The 27193-nt window shown below is 38.3% G+C and overlaps 2 protein-coding genes and 2 pseudogenes across 4 annotated transcripts in view; 3 read left to right on the top strand and 1 right to left on the bottom strand.

Annotated features, from left to right (window-relative positions):
- Positions 1-1969, top strand: part of LOC107587364 (disabled homolog 2-like) — a 13051-nt gene extending 11082 nt beyond the window's left edge. For both annotated transcript variants that reach the window (XM_016275134.1, XM_016275133.1), the window contains 4 exons: positions 295-936; positions 1031-1248; positions 1416-1508; positions 1646-1969. In XM_016275134.1, coding sequence (XP_016130620.1) covers positions 295-936; positions 1031-1248; positions 1416-1490 — 935 coding nt within the window. In that variant the 3' untranslated portion in view covers positions 1491-1508; positions 1646-1969. The remainder of the gene's footprint in view (positions 1-294; positions 937-1030; positions 1249-1415; positions 1509-1645) is intronic.
- A 485-nt stretch (positions 1970-2454) lies between these two features.
- On the top strand, positions 2455-5549 carry LOC107587387 (heat shock protein beta-1-like). Of its 2 annotated transcripts, none has more exons than XM_016275173.1 (4): positions 2455-2477; positions 2635-3128; positions 3279-3342; positions 3514-4865. In XM_016275173.1, exons 2-4 carry the CDS (start codon positions 2765-2767, stop codon positions 3698-3700), a joined length of 615 nt encoding a protein of 204 aa, XP_016130659.1. In that variant the 5' UTR covers positions 2455-2477; positions 2635-2764; the 3' UTR covers positions 3701-4865. The 2 variants fall into 2 exon arrangements, 1 of the variants encoding a protein (XP_016130659.1); XR_001609467.1 differs by lacking the exon at positions 2455-2477 and adding an exon at positions 4967-5549 and having other exon boundaries at positions 2613-3128; positions 3514-4830.
- Positions 5550-9863: 4314 nt separating this feature from the next.
- LOC107587452 (myosin-4-like) lies at positions 9864-18292 on the top strand (annotated as a pseudogene).
- Positions 18293-20447: 2155 nt separating this feature from the next.
- On the bottom strand, positions 20448-26953 carry LOC107587451 (myosin heavy chain, fast skeletal muscle-like; annotated as a pseudogene).
- Positions 26954-27193: the final 240 nt, after the last annotated feature.

Genomic DNA, 27193 nt, shown 5'->3' with positions numbered 1-27193 from the left:
CCCCCCTTGAAAACTTTAACTAAATACTTATTCTGCTTTTATATTGTAAGTAAATTTCATGATTTCTAAAGGCAGAATGAAAACAATGTCAATTCAGTAAATGTTATCAATTAATTTAAATAAACAATGCACATGTAAAATTGTAAGATCACCTTTTTTTTCCCTGAATTTCCTCTCCTAGTGCCTTCTGGGTTGTTTGACAACACAATTTCTGTGGAACATTTTTGCATGTCACTTCGAACATGGTGAACATTTTTTGATGTTTGTAATTCATGTAATTATTGTGTTCTGTAGGGTCATTGTCTCTGGGCCCCACATCTGTCACTCAAATTCCTGGGACAGCTCCATCTCTATGGAGTCAGACTCCCACAATGTTTCCTCCTCAAGGCGGTGTTCCTCAAGTAATGGTTCCAGGACAACCAAGCCTTTTTTCTCAACCATCTGCTTTTGGAGGACTGCCTGCACCTGCATGGGGGCAGCAAGGAGCTTCCCCTTTTGGTCCACCAGCTGTCACTCAAGCCTGGGGTCAACCAGGAACTGCAGCACCTGGTGGGGCCTGGCCCACCTCTGGTCCTGTGGCCAGCCCTTTCCAACCAAACCAATTTGCTCCCATGATGCCTCCTAATTCAGTGATGGGTATGCAGCAGAGTGCAGTGGTTCCTCCTCGACCTCCACCTCGTCCCCCGGTGAAAGAAGATACCCCAGTGGTCAAAAGCGCCTTTACAGCTTTGGACCCCCTAGGGGAGAAGGAGAAGAAGACTGGAAAAGATATGTTCAAAAATTTCCAGATGGTTAAGACCCAGAGAGCAGAACAAGGAACTGGTCCAAGCACCAATGGCTCATTTGACCAATACTTTTCTAGCAAGGATGGCTTGGCTCAGGAGGTGGCAGAACGTGATAACTTTGACATAAACCAAATCTCAGTTAACTCAAATGGTATACATTTAATTAACAGCTGTAACTTATGATCTATGTCACAGAGAATAGAAATTTCGATGGTTTGATAATTACAGTTCCTTGTCTTGTCCAGGGACCTCCAAACTTGCTCCTCAGCAGTCCCCTCTTACTGTTGCAGTACCTCAGGGAGCAGGTCTGATCCCGACCCTGGCCCCAGTCACAGGGCTTTTGGATGCTGCCTTCACTCCTAATCCAGCCCCTGCACCCTCAAACCAAACTCCCACAGCAGGCTCAAACCTTTTTGATGACCCTTTTAGAACTAACCCTTTTGGAGCACCACCCATGAATACAGTATGTACATTTACATAGTTTTTGAATTCTAAAAGCTTATAGTGTTGAAAAGACAGTTTTATGTGTAACACTGTGTTTGTCTGTTTTTACGGTGTTTTTGGGATTGCAAATTTTGTTGACCTTTTGAATTTTTCTGAATTAATTTTGTTGCCCGTTTTCTATCACAGAGCACTCCAGCCACTCAGACTGCTGCCCTTGCAGATGCTTTTGGAGACCCGTTTAGTGGAAATCCTTTTGCCTGAGAAACTTTAGCACTGTTGGTGAGAAACTATAAAGACACTCACTTAAATACTACTTTAAATGTTTGGTTATTTTATATATTGTATAAGTCTCTAAGAAATATGATTTGCAGTATGTGTTAAAATAAATACATGACCTGTTCATATACTTATTTCAGTACACTCTCACTGATCCAGTGCTACTGAACCAGAGGACCACACAAGCACTGTAGAGTTGCAATCAGCATTCTACTACATGGGAAAGAAATGTGCCCATAAAACCCCTTTTCTTTTATTGTGTGCTTCACTGTTCTCATTCTCACTATATATCTGCTGTAGCCTCTCTTTCTGTGCCTTTCAAACTGATCAGAGATCGGCCCTTCTCCAGCCCATTCACATCAACCCATTTCAGTCCCAAGTCACTCATGAAATAAGATGCACAGTTGAAGTAGGGTTCTTCTAGAGCGTGTAATAGAGAAGGAGAGGGAATAAAAGATGTTGATTATGTTTGTGTACATGATTTTTCTGTATGCAAGTATCCCGAGCATTTATGATGAAGTAAAAATGCGTAATCCTAATGATTTGTCATTAAAGAAAGTGAATAAATATCTGGCTTTGTGGGGGTTTTTTTTGTCACCTGCTCTCAATTTAACATCAGGTAGTAAAATCGGAGCAATTATTAATGTTATGCAGTGCATCTTAGTATATCTGGCTCTAAATGTTGTTTACAAGAGCTGAGATAAATGCTGAAAGTACATACTGTTGTACAACAAAGTTGGTAACTATAGTGAAAGAAAGGGCTCCAAGATGTGACCAGACTACAGAGGCCATTAATGCAATGACACTTGCCAGTGTGCCCATTATCATGCGCCAAGAATTTGCCATTACCCCTTCAGTTCTATTTATACAGACAGGATGGCATCATTCTGTGTACGTCAGATTGTAACACAGGGGTGAAAGATTTGCCAAGCCTCTTTGTTGACGTTTGGGACTGGATAATTTGGGATAAAGGTTTAATAGACAAGAACAGTATAAAAGAAGTGAGCGGCAGCGGTTCTATTTATACAGACAGGATGGCATCATTCTGTGTACGTCAGATTGTAACACAGGGGTGAAAGATTTGCCAAGCCTCTTTGTTGACGTTTGGACTGGATAATTTGGGATAAAGGTTTAATAGACAAGAACAGTATAAAAGAAGTGAGCGGCAGCTTTCTGTAGCATTTCACAAGTTCACTGTTGTATCTGCATCAGGTATTGAAAGCTCCAAAAGTGTTTTTCAGTTTTTAAATTGTTTAAAGATGCCCCGTCCTTTGTTTCAAAGAAATGGTTGCTGGGACCCTCTACAGGAAAAGACACAAAGCCTTTTCAACCAAAACACCGACCTCCCCGGTTTCCTCGAACCAGATGAGGTTAGCTGGATAGAATCAGCAAGGAAAAGATTGGGGACTTCAACCTGGCCAGGATCTATGCGTTTACCTCTCTTCAGCTCTTTGTGCATGGAGATTCCACCTAAACCATGTACTGGATCAGAAGGATGTGTTTCTGAATCTATATGTGAACAAATGAAAGGACAGCAAAACTGGAACGTGTGTCTAGATGTCAGTCCATTTTCTCCAGAGGAGATAAACATCAAAACCAAGGAGGGATATTTGGAGATAACGGGTATGATGACCTTCATATGCCTGGCTTTATTCTGTGTGACGAATTTATGATGCACTGCATATTTATGTGAATGTAACCAGCGTATGCAATGACATCACATACTGCAGATCACATTTCCTAGAGATTTCAATGGCATGTTTTCTTTCATAGGTAATCGTGAGGAAAGGCAGGAGAATCACCGGTTGATCTCAAGAAGCTTTACAAGAAAATACAAGTAAGGTAGTTTTAGGTTTACTTTTTTTATTTTCAATTTGTGTTCTCATAGTAACTTCTCATGTATTTAAAAAAGAGTTACATTTTAAAATCTTGTATTACAGCTGTACAGAATGTACGGTGTTACTCCATTACTCATGGCTGGCGTCATTTCTCTTGTGTAATTCATTAGGCTTCCAGCTGACTTAGACCTAAAACAGATCAACTCCATGCTGTCTCCAGATGGTATTCTCGCAGTTGAGGCCCCATTACCTGGCTCTAATATCAGTCTCCCTGGAGAGATTGTCATCCCTATTCACATGATGGACAAACAGTTACCTGCAAAATCAGATGAGCTGTGCCTAACTGGTAACAAGTAATTTACAGTTCTAGTTAAGGGTTAGGCATAGCCCATCTGATTTAATATGTATGTGTACATATGTGTGTTGAAAGTAATGAATGTTTTAAACCTTTTGTTTTTGAAAGCTAACATTAGAAGAATTTGAAATACTGGCTTTGCATGAAAATATTTATCTTCTGAATTATTAACAAAACATTACTAGAGATGGTAATATGCTAAATTGATGAGTTCTGCTGTTACTTTGGTTTTAAATACCATTATGCAATACATAATTTGTGCTGTATAAGAACTCTTAAGATAATCACTTGTATGTAACCATTAAGTACTAAAGAGAGATTAGATTTTCCAGTTCACACTTTCTCAGGCTAGAAAGGAAAGAAAGAAAGAGGCTTCATATGAGGCTTGTGTCATGTAATGCCAGGACAATCCTTTTGATTTTGAGAGACTATTTTAGTACATCTGTTTTGAGAATGGTGGAAATAATATAACAATAAAGTAATGTAATTATAATTAACAAGAGACTTTGAACTGAAATTGTCTGGGAAAATCAATAAATAGGTAAGCAAATAACTAAATCTGATCATGCGGCTGAGCAGAACTTCAGATCGCATCCTCCAGATGGTGCTGGTATTTAAAGCTGTAGAGCTGACACCAGATTCTCAGTGCGTTAAACTTCACACTACCACACTGCTTGTGAGGAAGGTCATGACGCAGTCAGTTATGAAACACAAAGCCTGCCTTCCTTTAGTTTCCTTGGGGTGTTTAGATGTATGGAGGCAGGTTTCTTTTTACCTACACAGTTTTACCTTGACTATTTTTGTATGTGTTCCACAGCTTTCATCACATTACTCAGGAGCAGTCATCAAATGACATGTCTCAGTTACACTAGGCACGGTAAAAACAGCAATGTGTTGACATGCTCAGTATTTTCCCTTTTTCTGTTACCTTGATTTAGTATGTTGGCCAGATGACGTATCCTTTTTACCCAAAGATCTGTGTTGCTGACAGATAATCAAGCATATTATATGTATATATCTAGCTGGTTTGAATTTGTTGCTTAGGGCACAAAACAGCTTTATCTCTGTCATTCCTACAAGTTGTTTAGGGATTTTACACAATCAAATGACAGTATGTTACAGTCAAGTACAGGTGCATCTCAATAAATTAGAATGTCGTGGAAAAGTTGATTTATTTCAGTAATTCAACTCAAATTGTGAAACTCGTGTATTAAATAAATTCAATGCACACAGACTGAAGTAGTTTAAGTCTTTGGTTCTTTTAATAGTAAATGGCTATTAAAAACCTGACAGTATAAGGATTTCTTTATTTCCTGGCTCAATGAGTCAATTATGACTTAATGCATCATCAGTTGTATTTTACAGAGGCTGAGCCTATTAAAATTCTAATGATGATTGCTGTTAGTATATGGCAGATTAAATTAAGTGCTGGAACTAGGCCTGTAAATATACACCATATAACACCAGGGCATGTAGAACCGCCACTTGGCACCATCATTTAACTTACTGAGTGCACACATGGTGGACATGCCAGAAATACGGCCCAGGGCATCTCCAATTACATGACAAGTCTTAAGATATTCAGGAGGAAAGAGGGTGTTGAAATAGTGATGATGCCAGTGAGCTCTGCAGGGGCCACTGCAGACGGTGGGGTCTGGTATGAGCAAGTGTAATGAGTGAATGAAGATTTTTGGCACAATAAAAGATTAGTTTGTCAACATGTTCACAATTCAGTGTTACATGCACAACATAAATATGCGAACATATCTGTTATTTGCATATAGGGTAGTCTTAGTTGCCATTTTAGGTGGGGATTTGTGTGTGTGTGTGTGTGTGTGTGAGAAGTTTAACTTACACTCTAAAAAATGCTGGGTCGTTTCAACCCAACTTTGGGTCAAATATGGACTAACCCAACTTTTGGGTTAAAAATCTTTAAATTTTTAACCCAAAAGTTGGTATACATCTTACATATGTTCTAAAGATTAAAAAAAATGCTTATCAGTATTTGACATGGCATTGACTCTTAACGTTATCTGTAGAATATTATTCCCTGGACTGTAGCATATAAATTACCCTGAATGCTGTTCTTGCCAAAGATTGTTTCTGCCAGTTTTAATAACATTTTATGGGGATTTTCCATGATCATCTCCACTGGAAGTAAATAATACAGTTTTCCTTTACAGCATGTGCAAAGTAAAGTCAACTTTTAATTTGGTTAACTTAGTTTGTCTTTTACTCGCTTCCACACAGCCCTAACCTACTAAAAGCTATGCATGCTCAGCGCTACACACATTTGCCCTGCTATAAAAAATCAGGCAAATGTTATGCTAGTGTTGATTTCAGTTTCTGAGTGAATGAGGCCATAAAAAAAGTGTCACACGTTTCAGGGGGATGTATGATGAGGTGATATTCCAATATTAATATAAAATATATCACACGAGAAAGCATGATTCTCAACACTTAAGCCAAATTTTATGGGTTTTTTTTTGTTATATAACGAAATAAAATAAAAAATTTTGGAAAAAAAAAACATTGCACATATTTTAAGCAAAACATTTCCTAAAACTGTTTTGAAAATGGTTTACAATGATTAAACAATAGATATGCTATAAAAAAATCTGGTATTTGTACGCTATGGTTGACAAATGTTAGCGGAACATACAGTAGTTGATGTGATGAACTACACCTGTGGTTAACCTACTGACTACTTGGTTACCAGTCATTATAAACAATGGGTCAGAAAAGTTAAATTAATTCTGAGAAATGGTCTAGCTAGCATTATTTTTATACAGATACCACTTGATTTGATATTGTTTCTAATGCAATGAAATTTATACACAAAGTGACTTACATGTCTCCTAGCTCAGAATGTTTTTTTGGGGGGCCACTATATATATGCTGAATTATGCAATTTGAAGTTATATTTCTGTAATTTGAATGTTAGTTCTCCAACATTTTCTGCATGTAAAAAAACACAAAGCAACGTTTGACACACCCAATTACATAACATTGTCAACATCTTAACATACTTAATATCACAAAAGAATTAATATTGAGAAAATATATTTCCATAACCTTTTCTTATTACAAATACTTAAAGTCAGAAAAAAAAACATTATCCAGTATTGATGCTGCTGCATAGTGATGGCAAAGCCAATCAGTCTCCTTGAAATTTAACATTAAATAAGAACTAATCCATGTATGATTAAGCCTGCCTTGTTTTTAGTCTCACTGGTGTATCATAATACATCTGTTGACATTCCATGCATCTCTTTAGGTAGTATTGAATGTCAACAAAACTAATCATTTGCTAAATTGATTTATCAAAACAAAAGTATCATATATATGTATATATATATATATATTTATAGAGAGAGTATCATATATATATATAGGATCATATACTGTATATCTAAACTTTCATATGTATCTAAACTTCACAGACAAACAATGACACACAAGTAGGCCTACATTATTTAAGTTCTGGAAGAAAAATTACATATGCAATACAGTTAGTCATTTCCATCTTCAGAATGATTGTCAGTGCCAAGTGCTTCACCTTACCAATTCCTTTGACTCTCATTCATGCCATATTAGACATTAGTTAGCCATATTTAACTTCTGCTTGGCTGGCAGAACAAATCCAATATAAGGCAGTACATACAGTACAAGCCCTGAAGACTGTTCAGGAGACAGCTGTGTTCGTGATTGTGGTGAGAACTCTAGTTTCTTCATGCATTACTGTTTGTCATTGGTTGTTACAAATACACTTACAATAGATTATGATTAGAAGAAAAGGGAGAAACAGGTGACTGTCAAATATTCTGGATATTTCCATTCAAGTTTTTTCAGTATTACTTAATGTGAGATATGAAAAGAGATATCACATAAATGTATGGTAAGATTATTTTGCTAATAAAGAAAATGGAGATCAGAATGGTAACATGAATTTTAAAGGGGTCATATGATGCGATTTCATTTTTTCCTTTCTCTTTGAAGTGTTACGAGCTCTTGGTGCATAAAGAAGATCTGTAAAGTTGCAAAGACTAAAGTCTCAAATCCAAAGAGATATTCTTTTTAAAAGTAAAGAGTCAGCCACCCCTGCCTAAAACGGCTCGTTCTAACACGCCCCCACATGTCTACGTCACTATGTGGGAATATTTGCATAACACCGCCCAAATGTTCACGCAAAGAAAGAAGGCGTAACTTTTATTCTCGCTGTAGTATTGTTGCCGCCGCTGTCATGTCGCGAAGGAGCTGTGTTTCATTGTGAAAGCTAAACTACTTTGTTTGGACTTCCAAAAGAGGACGATATTCGCTTCGTCATGCCTAGAGCTGATCCGTGCTGGTCACTGAGGAAATACAACTTTGCGCTGTGGATCGCCGGATTGGCAGCCCAGGGTCGTCACATGTTGTTGCCGCAAGCCCGCCGGATGCTCCTTCGTTGTTCTGACACACAGACTGTAAGTACGTTTTTGGTTTTTATATTTGATATATTTAAAGCAAGTTTTTGGGCAGTGTAGAGTAGGGCTTGTTGTTTGTCATTTCTCCGATCACAAATGCAGACATGGTTTTATGTTTGCGCGGCGCGATGCAACGCAACGCGTAAAAAGACAGTATAAGTCATTATAATCCATAATTATGTCATCACTGGATGCAAAGAATGCCTCGTTTATAATGGGTTTTTATGTTTTTGAATCATGGCATCGGCCTGACGGCATCACAGTATGTTAAGGGGCGTAACATTTCCGTCACACGCTTGAGGAATTCGGCCAATCACAACGCACTGGATAGCTGGCCAATCAGAGCACACCTCGCTTTTTTAGAACGATGAGCTTTGTAAAAATCGACGCGTTTCAGAAAGGCGGAGCACAGAGGAGAAACAATAATGTACAGTATGTGGAAAATAATGTGTTTTTTTAACCTTAAACCACACAAACACATTTCATTACACCAAATACACAAAATAATGTTCTTTTTAGCAACATCATATGACCCCTTTAATATTATCACAGGACTGCTGGAAAAACATCATCAAAAAAGGTAAACAATTTATGTTGGTAATAACAACAACCATTTTTCATTTCTAATTCACGGATCGTGTATTATTTGTTTATTTATTTGTTTGTTTGTCAAGTAGTAGTGCAATTGAATTAGATATTTCAACATTACAATTAAATGGATAATGATGACAATATGGATTGTGTATTTCATCTCACCTTCTACCAAAATAAATAAATAAAATGTGTATTGTAATGAGATTTTCCTGTAAATAAATAAATAAAAAAGATCCTCTCTTCACTGCAGTATGCTGCCACCATGAGTACAGAAGCAGAGATGGCAATTGACGGCAAGGCTGCCATTTTCCTCCGTAAGCCTGGGAAGGAGAATCGAGGCTCAGAACAAACCATTCGAGGCCAAGACTGCCTGCTATGTGGTTGACGATAAAGAGCTCTATGTCAAGGGAACAATCAAGAGCAAAGACGGTGGCAAAGTCACTGTTATTGTGAATCACACTTAAGGAGGTAATGAGTTTATCCTTTCCATTTCATGTAGATGACATCACTTCATTTCTACTCAGATTTTTCTTAATATCAAATGAATTGCATTTTTAGGAAAGAGTTGTTAAAGAGGATTAAGTTCACCCAATGAATCGAATCCTCCCAAGTTTGACAGAATTGAGCAGAATTGAGGACATGGCCATGATGACCCATCTCAATGAACCCCTTTGTGCTGTATAACCTCAAAGAGCGTTATGCCGCATGGATGATCTACCTAAATTCTGGAGCAAAGTAAAACAGCATTTATTTTAATCTCGTCAGTGTTGTTGTTGCAATCTGACCACTTCTCTGCTCATTTCAGACCTACTCTGGACTGTTCTGCGCTATGAACCCCTACAAGAACCCCCAGTGTATGATGCAGAAGTGGTGGCTGCCTATGGAGGCCCCACCTCACATCCTCTCTGTCTCTGACAACGCCTATTAGTTCATGCTGACTGGTAAGATCTGATTTACATAATTAGACTTATATATTTAAGTTGAAAGTTCAAATTCACATTCATAGTTTTTCAAAACAATTGCTAAAACATTATTACCTTTGAATTTACAGAGAGAACCAGTCTGTCTTGATCACACATGTATCTAATCTACTATTAGAAATGTTGAGATGAGCTATATTTTGCTCTTGTGTATCCTCTGCGTATTTTCTCATCTTTAATGAACCAGTGGAGAATCTGGTGCTGGAAAGACTGTGAACACCAAACGTGTCATCCAGTACTTTGCCACAGTTGCAGTTCAGGGTGATAAGAAGAAAGAGCAGGGTCCCGGCAAAATGCAGGTATGAGATACAAAACAAATATATTATTCTAAAAGATAGTGAATTACAGTCATCTCACACAATATATGATATGTGAGTTTATGAAATGCCTGCAAACAGTGTTTAGACATAAAAGAGAAAATTAATAACAATCTTTCAAACATCACAGGGCTCTCTTGAGGACCAGATTATTGCTGCCAACCCACTGCTTGAGGCTTATGGTAATGCCAAGACTGTGAGAAATGACAACTCCTCTCGTTTTGTAAGTTCACCACTTTATATTTACATACAGTACAGTTGGTCAGTTTTGTTGAATTTTATCTATATAGAGTTTTTTTAATGAACTGTTTTAAAAGCTGGCTTCTTTTGCACAATAGGAACTCAAATGTTATTTTGTTCTAAAAAGGGTATTCATCAGAATTCACTTCGGTACATCAGGAAAACTGGCTAGTGCTGACATTGAGACATGTAGGTGGACATGATTTCATTTACCCATCCTGCACATTTGTCTTTGTCGGTCACTCTTCAGATGATTGTGACTCAAGTACATTCTCTCAACAGATCTGCTGGAGAAGTCTAGAGTGACATTCCAGCTTCCAGATGAGAGAGGCTACCACATCTTCTACCAGATGATGACCAACCACAAGCCTGACCTGATTGGTAGATACTTCATTCAAAGTTTCAGTGCCAGATAATATTGTACAATACTCTGTTATAAATGTTCTGCTTATTTTACAGAAATGACTGTAAAATGACTTTTACTTCCCCATGTGCGGTCAGGGTCAGATCACAGTGGCAAACATTGATGATAAAGAGGAGCTGATGGCTACTGATGTGAGTCAAAGCTGTTTGAATATTAACATATTCTATATAAATATGACTATTAACATATTCTATATAAATATGACTGATCAACAAGCTTATTCTACACTGTAATTTCCAGTCTGCTACTGACATTCTGGGCTTCACTGCTGAGCAGAAGATGGGCATCTACAAGTTCACTGGAGCTGTGCTCCATCATGGTAACATGAAGTTCAAGCAGAAGCAGCGTGAGGAGCAGGCTGAGCCTGATGGCACAGAGGGTGAGACTAAATAATATCAATGTTTGTCATCACACACAGTGCTTTGATTTGAGAGATCATTGTTTCTATTTAAATAAAGAAAAGGGTGGTTTTAGTTTTCAAAACAAGAAAAGGAATGGATATTTTTTGTAACTTTTTAAATCGCAGTGGTTGACAAAATCGCCTACCTTCTGGGTTTGAACTCTGCTGATATGCTGAAGGCTTTGTGCTACCCCAGAGTCAAGGTCGGAAATGAGATTGTGACCAAAGGCCAAACTGTGCCACAGGTATGTAGTAACATATTTCCAGCTTGTCCATGTATTTAACCTGAAAATCATTAGTTAGTCTGACTAATTATTGCAAAAAGACATTTTTACTCAAATATTCACTCTATTCTACTTACAGGTGTACAACTCTGTAAGCGCCTTGTCCAAATCTATCTATGAGAGGATGTTCTTGTGGATGGTCATTCGTATCAGCCAGATGTTGGACACAAAACAACAAAGAAATTTCTTCATTGGTGTGCTGGATATTGCTGGCTTTGAGATCTTTGATGTAAGAATGATTCTTTTATCATTTTTCATGGCAAACTGTGTCATATTCAGTAATCTGTAAATGGTTATTTTTCTTCCTGCAGTTCAACAGCATGGAGCAGCTGTGCATCAACTTCACTAATGAGAAACTGCAACAGTTTTTCAACCACCACATGTTTGTGCTGGAACAAGAGGAGTACAAGAAGGAGGGCATTGTTTGGAAGTTCATTGACTTCGGCATGGACTTGGCTGCTTGCATTGAGCTCATTGAGAAGGTTTAAAGACTCATAATTTCCACTGTCTAGTCTCAAAAATCGTATATTTTGGTAATAAACAACATTCTTTTATAAACAGCCCATGGGTATCTTCTCCATCCTTGAAGAGGAGTGCATGTTCCCCAAGGCTACAGACACTTCCTTCAAGAACAAGCTGTATGATCAGCATCTTGGCAAGTGCAATGCTTTTCAGAAACCAAAGCCTGCCACTTTCCCCTGCAACATTCGCTCATTCATGAATGTCAAACACTGGCCATGGATGAAAGTATACTACAAGATTAAGCCTCTGCTGAAAAGCGCTGAGACTGAGAAGGAGCTGGCAACCATGAAAGAGGACTTTGCAAAATGCAAAGAAGATCTTGCCAAGGCTGAAGCCAAAAAGAAGGAGCTTGAAGAGAAGATGGTGGCACTGTTGCAAGAGAAAAATGATCTGCAGCTGCAAGTGGCTTCTGTGATGTTTCCTATTTGAATTAACTGAATTTTCCTAACAGGAAGCTGAGAATCTCTCAGATGCTGAGGAGAGGTGTGAGGGTCTGATTAAAAGCAAAATCCAGCTTGAAGCTAAACTCAAAGAGACAACTGAGAGACTGGAGGATGAAGAAGAAATCAATGCTGAACTGACAGCCAAGAAGAGAAAACTGGAGGATGAGTGCTCTGAGCTGAAGAAAGACATTGATGACCTGGAGCTCACTTTAGCTAAAGTGGAAAAGGAGAAACACGCCACTGAGAATAAGGTTGGAGTTTGAGTTGGTTTAATCTCGGTCTTATATGATGATATAGAATATGAATTGTAAAAAACAAGCTCATTTGGAACAAAAAATCACACAGGTCAAGAACTTGACTGAGGAAATGGCAGCTCAAGATGAGAGCCTTGCCAAACTTACAAAGGAGACGAAAGCTCTCCAAGAGGTACATCAGCAGACCCTGGATGATCTTCAGGCAGAGGAGGACAAAGTCAACACCCTGACCAAATCCAAGACAAAACTTGAGCAGCAAGTTGATGATGTAAGTTGTGATAATTAGGTTATACTTTGAATCATTTTGCATTTTTCATACCACGAGTAGAATTAGTGAGTAAATATTAAAGACATTAGGTGTATCGCTAGTAACATGTTAAAATTAATCATATAATAATAATGATAATAATTCATACACTTAATTAACAAAATACCGACTTAAAATTGCTTAGCTGGAAAGGTTCCCTTGAACAAGAGAAGAAGCTCAGCATTGTCTCTAGAGAGCCAAGAGAAAGCTTGAAGGAGACCTGAAATTAGCACAAGAGTCCATCATGGACCTGGAGAATGACAAGCAGCAATTTGAGGAGACGCTGAAGAAGTAGGATGTTTTTGTAAATTCTTAAAAAAAATAATGGTTATCATTAATTTCTGATTATTCATTGTTTTTTCCTTTAACACACAGAAAAGATTTTGAAACAAGCCAGCTGCTCAGCAAGATTGAAGGTGAACAATCTCTGGGTGCTCAACTCCAGAAGAAGATCAAGGAGCTTCAGGTATTTCTTGAGATTTGTTTTGAAACGCTATTAAAGGTAAAGCTAAAATAAAGACTAATAAGGATTCATTGATTACTTACCACTGTAGGCTCGCATTGAGGAACTGGAGGAAGAGATTGAGGCTGAGCGTGCTGCTCGTGCCAAGGTTGAGAAGCAGAGAGCTGATCTCTCCAGGGAACTTGAGGAGATCAGTGAGAGGCTTGAGGAGACTGGAGGAGCCACTGCTGCTCAGATCGAGATGAATAAGAAGCGTGAAGCTGAATTCCAGAAGCTGCGTCGTGATCTTGAAGAGTCCACCCTCCAGCATGAAGCTACTGCTGCAGCCCTCCGTAAGAAGCAGGCAGACAGTGTGGCCGAGCTGGGAGAGCAAATCGACAACCTCCAGCGTGTCAAGCAAAAGCTTGAGAAAGAGAAGAGTGAATACAAAATGGACATTGATGATCTCTCCAGCAACATGGAGGCTGTTGCTAAAGCAAAGGTTTGATAACTGGTTTTTAAATCTGTTCAAGGAAATATATCAAATGTGGTTAAGATTCTTAAGAATCAAATGACTTGGTGTTTACAGGCCAATCTTGAGAAGATGTGCCGCACCCTTGAGGACCAACTTAGCGAAATTAAGTCCAAGAATGATGAGAACATTCGCCAGATAAATGACCTCAGTGCTCAAAGAGCAAGACTTCAAACTGAAAATGGCAACTAATTGCACAATATCTCAAATATATCAAACAAAATTATACAACACCTTATTTTCTCCACTAACTAATGCAGATAAACAATTATAAGCAAATCAGCATCCATGTCATATATTCACTTGACCCTATGACCTCATTCTCAGTGCAAATGGTAACATATTTGTTAACATTAGTTAATGTATTAACTAACATCAATGAACAATATATATTTTTACAGCATTTATTAATCTTTGTTAATGTTAGTTTATGAAAATGTTAGCTCACAGCACATTAACTAATGTTAACAGAAACAATTTTACATTTTAATAATGCATTAGTAAGTATTGAACTTAATGTTAACTAAGATTAATAAATGCTATATAAATATTGTTCATGTTAACAAATGAAGCCTTATTGTAAAGTGTTACCGTGCAAATTTATTATGTATTCATATAGTATATATTCTGGTGTAAAGCATTTCCCCTGCCTATTTAACTGCAATAAATGCTTTTCTCGTTATATCATTAAATGGTTTGTTTTGAATCTGCTCTGGTTTCTCAGCTCACCAGAGGCAAACAAGCTTTCACTCAGCAAATTGAGGAGCTTAAGAGGCAGGTTGAAGAGGAGGTTAAGGTAATACAGCATGATCAATAAAAACACATATTTTCCACTTATTATACAACAAAGCTAATATTATGTGACTTTGTCAACTAGGCTAAGAACGCACTGGCCCATGCTGTGCAATCAGCCCGTCATGACTGCGACCTGCTCCGTGAGCAGTTTGAGGAAGAGCAGGAGGCAAAGGCTGAGCTGCAGCGGGGAATGTCAAAGGCCAATGGTGAAGTTGCTCAGTGGAGAACCAAATATGAAACTGACACCATCCAGCGCACTGAGGAGCTTGAAGAGGCCAAGTATGAACATCATGAGAGCTGATTAATATGTGTTCATATGGAAAAAGGCTTTCATGTTAAAATTTCACAAATTCAGGAAGAAGCTGGCTCAACATCTGCAAGAGGCAGAGGAACTAATTGTGGCTGTGAACTCCAAATGTGCATCTCTGGAGAAGACCAAACAGAGACTCCAGGGTGAAGTGGAGGACCTCATGATTGATGTGGAGAGAGCCAACGCTTTGGCTGCCAACCTTGACAAGAAGTAGAGGAACTTTGACAAGGTAAAACGTTTGAGTCATTATGTGATATTCACTTTTTAAAGCATTGCTGAAATGGGCTTTGTTGAACATTTCATAAACAAACCTGACCCTGAAATATCTCCACTAAAGGTCCTGGCAGAGCTGGAAGGTGCCCAGAAAGAGGCTCGTTCACTCAGCACGGAGCTGTTCAAGATGAAGAACTCCTATGAGGAGACTCTGGATCAGCTGGAGACCCTCAAGAGAGAGAACAAGGCTTAATTTTGAAGTTTAAATGTTGCTTTTTATTATTAATAGGGCACTCTGGAGCATGAAGAGTCCAAAATTCTCTGTGTCCAGCTTGAGCTAAACCAGGTCAAGGGTGAGATTGACAGGAAGCTTGCAGAGAAGGATGAGGAGATGGAGCAGATCAAGGGGAACAGCCAGAGAGTCACTGAATCCATGCAGAGCACTCTGGACTCTTGAGGTCAGGAGCAGGAATGATGCCCTGAGAATCAAGAAGAAGATGGAGGGAGACCTTAATGAGATGGAGATTCAGCTGAGCCACGCCAATCTCCAGGCTGCTGAGGCCCAGAAACAGCTCAGGAACGTTCAGGGACAACTCAAGGTATGTGACTTCTCTTTGACTTTAAGTTGCATTAGTATGTTTGTATAATCTAACCTATGTTTAGTAAAGACCAACAGAAAGCACACTGCAAGCTTGTTGTAAAACTATTGTTATGTTCAGGATGCCCAACTGCACCTTGATGATGCTCTGAGAGGACAGGAAGACATGAAGGAGCAGGTGGCCATGGTGGAGTGCAGAAACACTCTGATGCAAGTTGAGATTGAGGAGCTGAGAGCTGCTCTGGAGCAGACAGAGAGAGGCCGCAAAGTGGCTGAACAAGAGCTGGTGGACGCCAGTGAGCGTGTCGGGCTGCTGCACTCTCAGGTAAAGGCATATTGTTTTTCAGTGGTGGACAGTAACGGAGTAGCTTTACTTCGTTACTGTACTTAAGTACATTTTTCAAGTATCTGTACTTTACTGGAGTAACTTTTACTTTTACTTCACTACATTCCAAAGCATAAGGTCGTACTTTTTACTTCACTACATTTCATAAAACATATCGTTACTCATTATAATATCACGTGCTCCGAGCCGCAGACGCGGTGTCTGATTCATGAACGAACTGATTCTTTTCAATGACCCTTTTAAATCGGTTCGCAGATCGCACCAAACGATTAATTGACGAATTAGAATGAACCGATTGCAGTTGTTCTCGAGTCGTTAACTCACTGATTCAAATGAACTGTTTAGTGTGAGTCTCCAGTGAACTGAACTTACAAAAAAGAACCGGGAGGTCTTGTGAGCGCGCGCGCGTCTGATGCTGCTAAAAGTAAGTTACTAATGTCGAATTTTAGGATTAATTATTGTAACTGAAAATCATATTTAGGTCAAAACTGTCAGTTGTTTGTTAACTAAATCTGCTGTAAAGGGTGATCTATTTAAGCCCACTGAAATTATTGAATGCAGACACATCAACATCTGTGTCTCTATGTTTAAGGTAAAAAAACAAACAAACCCCGAAACATTAAAATAACACAGACTAAATAAAATAATTAATGCGCGTTCATATTCCCCGAATATATCTTGACTTCATGTAGTGGTTATTTTGGGAAAATCCCAGGTATTTTGAGCAGTAGGATTATAAAAAATATGTGCTAATATAAATGTAAATTAAGTAGCCTATATAAAATTGCAAAATTAATCTATCTATCAGTACTTTTTTACTTAAGTACATAAAAAATCGAGTACTTTTGTACTTTCACTCGAGTAAAATTGAAAAATGAGTACTTTTACTGGGGTAATATTTTATTATACGTATCTGTACTTTTACTCAAGTACTTGATTTGTGTACTTCGTCCACCACTGTTGTTTTTTACAATGAAATTAAGGAAATTGAGAGCCTCATTTAAAATGTTTATACTGTTGCTTTTCATGTTGCAGAACACAAGTCTCCTGAACACCAAGAAGAAGCTAGAAGCTGACTGTTGAAGACACTGTACAGGAAGCCAGAAATGCAGAGGAGAAGGCCAAGAAGGCCATCACAGATGTGAGAAACAGTAGCTGCCAAATGTTTCACAAAACACTTGTGTACCTAAAAATGTGGCTCTACATATATCTATATTAATGCAAAAGGCTGCAATGATGGCAGAAAAGCTGAAGAAGGAGCAGGACACCAGTGCTCACCTTGAGAGGATGAAGAAGAATCTGGAGGTCACAGTGAAGGACCTGCAGCACCGTATGGATGAGGCTGAAGTAAGAAACTGGAGTCCAGAGTAAGATTCTCTTGATTCTAATGTTAATCATTATGATATGGAAGGTATAAATTGTGTCATGCTATAATACTCTGATATATTTTAATATTCTAAACATATTTTCATTGAGTGAAATGTTTAATTTTGTCTCTCATTTAGGTCTGTGAGCTTGAGGCTGAAGTTGAGGCAGAACAGAGACGTGGAGCTGATGCTGTTAAAGGTGTCCGCAAATATGAGAGGAGAGTCAAGGAGCTCACCTACCAGGTACAATTTTGTTTTTGTAAAAGTTAAGGTCACATTGATCAGATTATGTTCTAGTCTGATGCATGTTCATTATCTGCAGACTGGGATAAGAAGAGCATCAACAGACTGCAGGATCTGGTTGACAAGCTGCAGCTGAAGGTCAAGGCTTACAAGAGGCAGGCCGAAGAAGCTGTGAGTACTTTATTTGAGAACTATAAAGACCTTAAACATTTGAGATTTTCTATTCCTGATACACTGTAATTCTGTGTGGCTTAGCAGGTGGAACAAGCCAACGCTCATCTGCTCAAGTTGAGGAAGGTGCAGCATGAGCTGGAGGAGGCTAAGGAGCGTGCTGACATTGCTGAGTCTCAAGTCAACAAGCTCAGAGCCAAGAGCCGTGATGCTGGAAAGGTAATTTTTTAAAAATGCATTTATTATTGATGAATATTCATCTCAATTTTTGGATAGTATGATCAAGTTTAGTCTTTATCATCACTTTAAGACATCACTTTTTTTTAAGGGTAAGCAGGCCGCTGAGTAAAAGGCCTACAGCAAGTGTGACACTTGCAATATTGTAATACAAACAAATAAACTTATTTTGACTCTTAAACCCTCTTGTTCATACTTTATATAATATCATATTTGTTTGTAAATAATACATATAAAGACTGCACTCACAGAATCTTGCGCTATTATCTTGCAATATCCAAAATCTCACATTCAAATGACAACTCACAGACAACCACATGAGACAGATCAGACACATAGGCCAGTTAAACCCCTCACTCAACAAGTAAACTAGGTGCCAGGAGAACTGTTCCTTAAAGCAAAATTCGATGTCATCTTGCAGTACCAAATAAGATGGTGCCATTGTCACACAATTAAACCTGCGCAAAGAATCATGGGAGTGTTGATCAGTTGTACCCTTCAAAATCCTTCATCCCGAAGGGCCTTTTTAAGTGGCCAGTTTTGAGCACTTCGGTTTGGAACGACCCTTTGATGTGGCGGCCATGATTGTTCTCACTCTGAAGTGCCCCTTGGAGGCAGATTTAATTCATTTGGAATGCAGCAACTGTCAGGAGCATATGGTGCAAGTCCTCCTGGGATGTTCGTATTTACGAGTTGACAAGTAGTAATTACGACATCAGTTGCATTCAGGTCACTTTGGTCGGTACAAGATGGCGATTTAACTTTTCTATGTCAAATTCAACTTTTTTAACTATACATCTACAAAATGATGAATAAAAATTGTTCATCATTGTGTTTTTGCTTTTTTCTGTTTTTATTCAGGTGATGTAAACTGAATCATTATATATTCTATGGTAATTATACAATAATATAATATTTTCTTTATTTCAACAAATTTGGACAACTTGCACAAATACTTCTGCGTTCTACACAGCACAGCTCGGGAGTTTTCAATCAGCATTTAGCGCACCTACATACAGACCATTTCTCATGAGAAAGCAGATTTTTACTTCGTTTTAGGGCTGGCAATTTTTTAAAAACAAGTATTCATATTCTCTGCGTTAACATGAATTATCTTCAACCTGCTGAAATATTCCTATGAATATATTTTTCTTTCAAATAAGCATTCTGAATAATATATAAATATATTTCCCCACTAACCTGCCGAGGTCCAGCGCTTGTATTGACATTTTTCTCTTACTGATTATATTTCATATTTGTTGAATTTACAGTTTTAAATTAATTTGACTGATAAACACAATTGCGGGAAAAAAACCCATGGTTTTACATGGTAAAAGTGTAGTAGCTATGTTTTTTGTGATTTACTATTTGTATAATCATATTTAAATACCATGATTAAACTATGGTTAGTGTAGCAAAACCCGGGTCAATTTGTGGTTTATTATGGTTTAACTACAATTTTCCTCATCTGTCCATGAACAAATTAGCGAAATGTCTTGTTACTCCTGGCTAGCTATAGTTTTTATTTTATTATTATTATTTTTATTTTTTATTAGAACGGGCTAATTGAAAAGAACATGATGTTAGTAAGTGTGACTAAACGTTTGTTGTTGATGTTTTGTTTATTGATTAAAACAGATTATTTCTATGCACTATGTATTTCAGTGGTAATAAATAGATGTAATGTCAACTTAGATCAATTTTATTGCATATTTATTCAATTTTAATCCCAAAACTCATACACCTAAATCTTAATGCATTAATAAAAAATTTTTTATTAACCAACATATGTTGAAACCATTAATGGGCAGTTTTCCAGCTCAAAAGAGTCCACTATTGTGGCCTCCTAGGTATTTAATCAACCACTCCATTTCTTCTGGAGCTATTGCTATCATGGCAGAATTTCCACTCAGGCAAATTTCATTAAATAATTAACTGTCTGCCTGTGACCACCTAAGTGTGAGTTCTTACAGGCTGCTTAACTTTTAATTTAAAACTTCCCTTTTTTCTTACATGAGTGGAGGTAGCCTTTATGAAAAAGCTTTTTTACATTCTTGACAAGACTTTAGAATATTTAATTATTTAAGTGATAATGTCATTTTTTAAATGAATGAATTTATTTATTTGAGAATAAAATTCCTCTAAAGATCACCCCAAAACAAATATCTAGTGAGCACAGATTTATTTAAAAAGGAATAATAAATGTAAATTTACAGAACAATCATATTATATGACTTCAGTAGAAGTTCCCATCAGGTTTGAGGGATTCACTCTTCTTTGGCCTGAGACAAAAAAAAAGGATATACAGAAGTCATGTATATAATCAGTACATTTTTCAAGCATAAGTTGAATACTGTATGTTTCTTCTCAGTAAATGCAAGAAATCATTTACTGTACTAAGTTCAGAATCTGCTATTATGCAACTGACCTTTCCAGCATCACGGCTCTTGACTCTGAGCTTGTTGACTTGAAACTCAGCAATGTCAGCACGCTCCTCAGCCTCCTCCAGCTCATGCTGCACCTTCCTCAACTTGGACAGATGAGCGTTGGCTTGCTCCTCCTAAAGAGTAAAATTTTTACCATGTTTGTTAACTAAGCTGTGGAACATCAGTGATATTGCACCAGTAAATAAATTACTAATTAATAATCAAATGTGTCAAAATGTTCAAATAAATTGAACATACCGCCTCCTCAGCCTGCCTTTTGTAGGTTTTGACCTTCAGCTGCAGCTTATCAACCAGATCCTGAAGTCTGTTGATGTTCTTCTTATCCTTTTCAGTCTACAAACAATAAAAAATATTTCATAGATTTGTATGGATAAATCTATGGAATTGGTCGGGTATGATTATACCTGATAAGACAGCTCTTTCACTCTCCTCTCATATTTACGGACACCCTTAACAGCATCAGTTCCACGTCTCTGTTCTGCTTCAATTTCAGCCTCAAGCTCACGGACCTTTGATAGCACATAAAAGTTTTCAGACAAGTGTACAACTGAGTAGTTATTGCCTGGTAACTACTTTTGGAACCTGAGATGGTGCTTTAATTAGGTGCCATAGAATGCATTGATACAATATTTTAAATTGTTCTCTGATATCTACATAGACGTTAGGTGGCTTAGGTAAGGGCAAAAATATCCAGAAACGGTTTTACATGTCAATTTACAACCCTAGGATTTGTCCCAAGAATTAAATGGTCTATTTTTACCTTATTTGGAAGGGTCATGAATAATAATGTTGAGCTCTGCTCTGATTGGCTGTTTCACAGTGCGGCTCAATGTTGAGCTCTGCTCTGATTGGCTGTTTCATTTGACAGTGCGGCTCATTTCAGTAGCTCACACAGCAGGAAGGAAACACAGGGAAAATATATTTCAATACTGTCTCTCGCAGTTATATCGTTGGGTAATTAGCCGCTATTAATATGCGGGGATATGCGAATGCACGATCACTTTTTGCTTTCACTTTCGAGATTTGCGATCGCATGTGCTCTGTGTAAACTACAGCGGCAGTACTTACCACACATTTTACAAGATCAGATGCTTGTCAGTGGTGATTAGGATCTGTAAATCATTCACCATCATCCTTGGTCATCTCTTCTTACTCTGTTTATGTGGTAAGTGAAATCTTATGTACTATAATGTAACAGGCTACCGCTAGCAAGCAGCTAACCATGTCCCTTTAGTGGCTCGCCTTATTTGATTAGAAAGCGCGTTATTTGTTTTTCGTGGCTTTCTGAATACAGACACCAACCCATCCCTGCACATCATATCCCCTGCACAGCCTGGAACATAACATTTATTTCCATGATCTGCCATTTTCGCTATTATCCTCGCTTGTTTCTTCACAAAACCTGCAGAACTTCTGATGGTTCGGCTGACGGCTGGCATAGAACATGGGCGGGTATATGCAAATGTTGGGGGCGTAACTATTAGTGATCCCGACTGTAACGTCACAGTGGGTGTTATGTTCTGATTCGCCTATTTTTCAGTGGTGTTTTGCATTCTCGAGATTTACATAAAAAGGAGGGAAAAATGGTGTTTGAGGCTCACGATATGTCATTTCCATGTACAGAACTGTTATTATTCAACTATGCCCAGGTAAATACAGTTTTCCATTCTATGGCACCTTTAGGAATAAGTGTAAGCAACATCTTCAAGAGATTTTATCCTAAAATTATATTTTATATGAAAAATAAATATTTACCCTACTCTCCAGTTTCTGGAGTTGTTTCTTTCCTCCCTTCATGGCCAGATTCTCAGCCTCATCCAGATGGTGCTGCAGTTCCTTCACTGTGACCTCCAGATTCTTCTTCATCCTCTCAAGGTGAGCACTGGTGTCCTGCTCCTTCTTGAGCTCTTCTGCCATCATTGCAGCCTTTTGCATTAATATAGATATATATTAGAGCCACATTTTTAGGTACACAAGTGTTTTGTGAAACATTTGACAGCTCCTGTTTCTCACATCTGTGATGGCCTTCTTGGCCTTCTCCTCTGCATTTCTGTCTTCCTGTACAGTGTCTTCAACTTCACTCTGGACCTGAACAAGGTCAGCCTCTAGCTTCTTCTTGGTGTTCAGGAGACTTGTGTTCTGCAACATGAAAAGCAACAGTATGAAAACTTTTAAAGATGCTCTCAATTTCCTTAATTTCATTGTAAAAACAATATGCCTTTACCTGAGAGTGCAGCAGCCGGACACGTTCACTAGCGTCCACCAGCTCTTGTTCAGCTACTTTGCGGCCTCTCTCTGTCTGCTCCAGAGCAGCTCTCAGCTCCTCAATCTCAACTTGCATCAGAGTGTTTCTGCGCTCCACCATGGCCACATGCTCCTTCATGTCTTCCTGTCCTCAGAGCATCATCAAGGTGCAGTTGGGCGTCCTGAACATAACAATAGCTTTACAATAAGCTTGCAGTGTGCTTTCTGTTGGTCTTTACTGAACAAAGGTTAGATTATACAAACATACTAATGCACCTTAAAGTCAAAGAGAGTTGTCCCTGAACGTTCCTGAGCTGTTTCTGGGCCTCAGCAGCCTGGCGATTGGCGTGGCTCAGCTGCCAATCTGAACTGCTCTGTCAGATCTGATATCTACTCTATAGAAAGGGAAAAATCATCTGTATCATTATGAACATTCAGTAATCATATATGTTTACTTTTTAATGTTTCATTCTTATGCTGCAGATTCTTGTTCTCTCTCTTGAGGGTCTCCAGCTGATCCAGAGTCTCCTCATAGGAGTTCTTCATCTTGAACAGCTCCTTGCTGAGTGAATGAGCCTCTTTCTGGGCACCTTCCAGCTCTGCCTGACCTTCCTCATATTTCTGCTTCCATTCTGCCAGGACCTTTGATGAAGATATTTCAGGGTCAAGTTTTATTTGTAACATGTTCAACAAAGCCCATTGCAGCCTGTTTTGAAAGAGAAATTGTACCTTGTCAAAGTTCCTCTGCTTCTTGTCAAGGTTGGCAGCCAAAGCGTTGGCTCTCTCCACATCTTCTCCAGAGAGGCACATTTGGAATTCACAGCCTCAATTTGTTCCTCTGCCTCTTGCAAGCTCTTAGCCAGCTTCTTCCTGTGATGCATTTTGTAACCATCAGTCAGAAAATGCATGCAATTACACAAATTATTGACACACAATATCAGTTCTTTTGATGTTCATACTTGGCCTCTTCAAGTTTATTCAGTGCGCTGGATGGCATCAGTTTCATATTTGGTTCTCCACTGAGCAACTTCACTGTTGGCCTTTGACATTCCCCGCTGCAGCTCAGCCTTTGCCTCCTGCTCTTCCTCAAACTGCTCACAGAGCAGGTCGCAGTCATGACGGGTTGATTGCACAGCATGGGCCAGTGCGTTCTTACACTAGTTGACAAAGTCACATAATATTAGCTTTGTTGTATAGTAAGTGGAAAATATGTGTTTTTATTGATCATGCTGTATTACTTTAACCTCCTCTTCAACCTGCCTCTTAAGCTCCTCAATTTGCTGAGTGAAAGCTTGTTTGCCTCTGGTGAGCTGAGAAACCAGAGCCTCCTTCTCCTCCAGCTGACGGCCAAACTCACCTGTTTAGATTTAGATTCACTGTGTCAGATGTGTGCAATATCTCTGTTAATTTCAAAAAAATATTCTATGGAAGTAAGATTTGTCAATTCAATTCAAGTTTATTTGTATAACGCATTTCACGATGCAAATAGTTGCAAAGCAGCTTTACAGAAAATTTAAGTTTTTACATTATAATTAGTAATAGCTTATCAGTGGTGACTATCTCAAGTTGATGTCCATATGGCAGAAATGTACAGTAAAAATCAAGCAGTTCGTTATTGTCATGCAATCAAACAGACGGTGAACACCATTAACAGCAATGATTATATGTTGCGATCAAACTTGTAACAAAATTTGGTAGTTTTGCATGTTGTCTGAGGGTTGGCATCATCTGAGGGGTTGGCATCATCTCTTCTCAGCTGTTCGGTCATCTCAGGTCTTTGTAAGGGCTGGATCCAGACTGAAGCTTGTGTTATTCCTAGTTACCACGGAATGTCAATCCCGTGGCAGAAACAGAGAAGGAAATAGAGAAAAATTAGCGTAGCTGCTGTTCCAACAAAGCAAAAAATTATGTGTTCAATCTAAGCAAAATAATGTTTTTGACATTTGATCAGATGTTACTGAAGTACAGGGTTATGATATACATTATGTGAATGCTTGGCTAAAGAGATGTGTCTTTAATCTAGATTTAAACAGAGAGAGAGTGTGTCTGAACCCTGAACATTATCAGGAAGGCTATTCCAGAGTTTGGGAGCCAAATGTGAAAAAGCTCTACACTCTTTAGTGGACTTTGCTATCCTAGGAACTACCAAGAGTCCAGAGTTTTGCAACCTTGGGGAGCAGGATGGATTGTAGCGTGAAAGAAGACTAGTTAGGTACGCAGGAGCTAAACCATTTAGGGCCTTAAGTAGTAATATTCTGTAACTGATACGGAACTTAATTGGTAGCCAGTGCAGAGAATGTAAAATTGGGGTAATATGATCATATTTTCTTGACCTGGTAAGGACTCTAGCCGCTGCATGTTGGACTACCTGTAGCTTGTTTATTGAAGATGCAAGACAACCAGCTAGCAGTGCATTACAATAGTCCAGTCTAAAGGTCATGAATGCATGAACTAGCTTTTCTGCATCAGAAACAGGTAGCATGTTCTGTAAATTGGCAATGTTTCTAAGATGGAAGAATGCTGTTTTTGTAACATGGGAAATATGATTTTCAAAAGACAAGTTACTGTTTAATATAACACCCAGATTTTTGACTGTAGAGGAAGTAAAAGTACATCCGTCTAGATGCAAATTGAAATTGTGTACTGTTTTTTGGTCCAATAAGTAATATCTCTGTCTTATCCAAATTTAATAGGAGAAAATTATTGGTCATCCAGTATTTTACATTTTTAACACACTCTGTTAGCTTAGATAATTTAGAAGTTTCATCTGGTCTTGTTGAAATATATAGTTGAGTATCATCAGCATAACAATGGAAACTAATCCTGTATTTTCTAATAATATTACCAAGGGGCAACATGTATATTGAAAATAGCAGAGGGCCTAGGACAGATCCTTGTGGCACTCCATACTTTACTGGATTTAATTGATTTTATCAGTCAACATTTAAATATGTGTGTTTCATCGAGTACGACTTTGTCATAATGCTGAAAAATATTACTACACAATTAAATTGTTAATTACAATTAATAATTAATACAATAACAAAATTATTGTTATTAATTTTTATTGATTAATTATTGATTATGTAATATAATTTTTTTTCACAATTGAAATGAGTTACCATTTTTAGTTTAAAGTTAAGGTCATTTATCTGGAGAATGTTCTCATCATTCTTGGACTTAATTTCACTAAGTTGATCCTCAAGGGTGCGGCATGTCTTCTCAAAACCTGCCTAAAAATACAAAAGTCATTAGATGCTTGAAAAACATCAAGACATGTTTTATATTCTTTAGACATACAATTCCCAACTTCCCAAATTCTCCATTTTGTATTCACTGTTCTCTTTCTCAAGCTTCTGCTTGACGCGCTGGAGGTTGTCGATTTGCTCTCCCAGCTCGGCCACACTGTCTGCCTGCTTCTTACGGAGGACTGCAGCAGTAGCTTCATGCTGGAGGGTGGACTCTTCAAGATCACGACGGAGCTTCTGGAATTCAGCTTCACGCTTCTTATTCATCTCGATCTGAGCAGCAGTGGCTCCTCCAGCCTCCTCAAGCCTCTCACTGATCTCCTCAAGTTCCCTGGAGAGATCACCTCTCTGCTTCTCAACCTTGGCACGAGCAGCACGCTCAGCCTTAATCTCTTCCTCCAGTTCCTCAATGCGACAAGTAATTAATGAAACCTTATTGGTCATAAATTTAACCTTTGCCTTTGACAGTGTTTTTTCCCATCTTAAACAATACCTGAAGCTCTTTAATCTTCTTCTGGAGTTGAGCACCCAGAGATTGTTCATCCTCAATCCTGCTGAGCAGCTCACTTGTTGCAATGTCTTTCCTGTGGGTGTTGAACAATAAGTAGTTTGTAAAATAATAACACACCTTAACCATAAAAGTTTTTAATAAAAGCTTAATGTTTCAGTTACTTTTTAAGTGTCTCCTCAGATTGCTGCTTCTCATTCTCCAGGTCCATGATGGACTCTCGGGCTAATTTCAGGTCTCCCTCAAGCGTTCTCTTTGCTCTTTCCAGGTCCATGTGGAGCCTCTTCATTTTCCTTATCTTATATTATAATTCAGGTCACCAGGTCATCCAGGTAATTATTTCAGTGGTTTCATCCCAATTGGACAAACAAGCTAGTAGCAGATCTCTAAAGTAGTTTGAACAGTAAATCAATATGGCAGCCACATGTTTAGTTTAATAATGATATGCCAATGTGATTGTAAAATACAGCATTCTATGACAAAACTCAGAATGGCTGTCAAGGTAAATTGGGTATTGAATACTGAATCCCGTACTGAATCTAAAGAGTCCAGTCTCGTGATTTTTG

The sequence above is a fragment of the Sinocyclocheilus grahami genome, unplaced genomic scaffold (genome assembly GCF_001515645.1).
Source record: "Sinocyclocheilus grahami isolate Dianchi unplaced genomic scaffold, SAMN03320097.WGS_v1.1 scaffold92.1, whole genome shotgun sequence".
NCBI classification, from domain to species: Eukaryota; Metazoa; Chordata; class Actinopteri; order Cypriniformes; family Cyprinidae; genus Sinocyclocheilus; species Sinocyclocheilus grahami.
This window is presented reverse-complemented; position numbering and strand designations above follow the sequence as displayed.

Coding starts and splice junctions, on each gene's coding strand:
- LOC107587387 (XM_016275173.1), top strand. CDS start 2,765: ATGCCCCGTCCTTTGTTTCAAAGAAATGGTTGCTGGGACCCTCTACAG. Junction 3,129..3,278: donor GGGATATTTGGAGATAACGG/GTATGATGACCT, acceptor TTTCTTTCATAG/GTAATCGTGAGGAAAGGCAG. Junction 3,343..3,513: donor AGCTTTACAAGAAAATACAA/GTAAGGTAGTTT, acceptor GTAATTCATTAG/GCTTCCAGCTGACTTAGACC.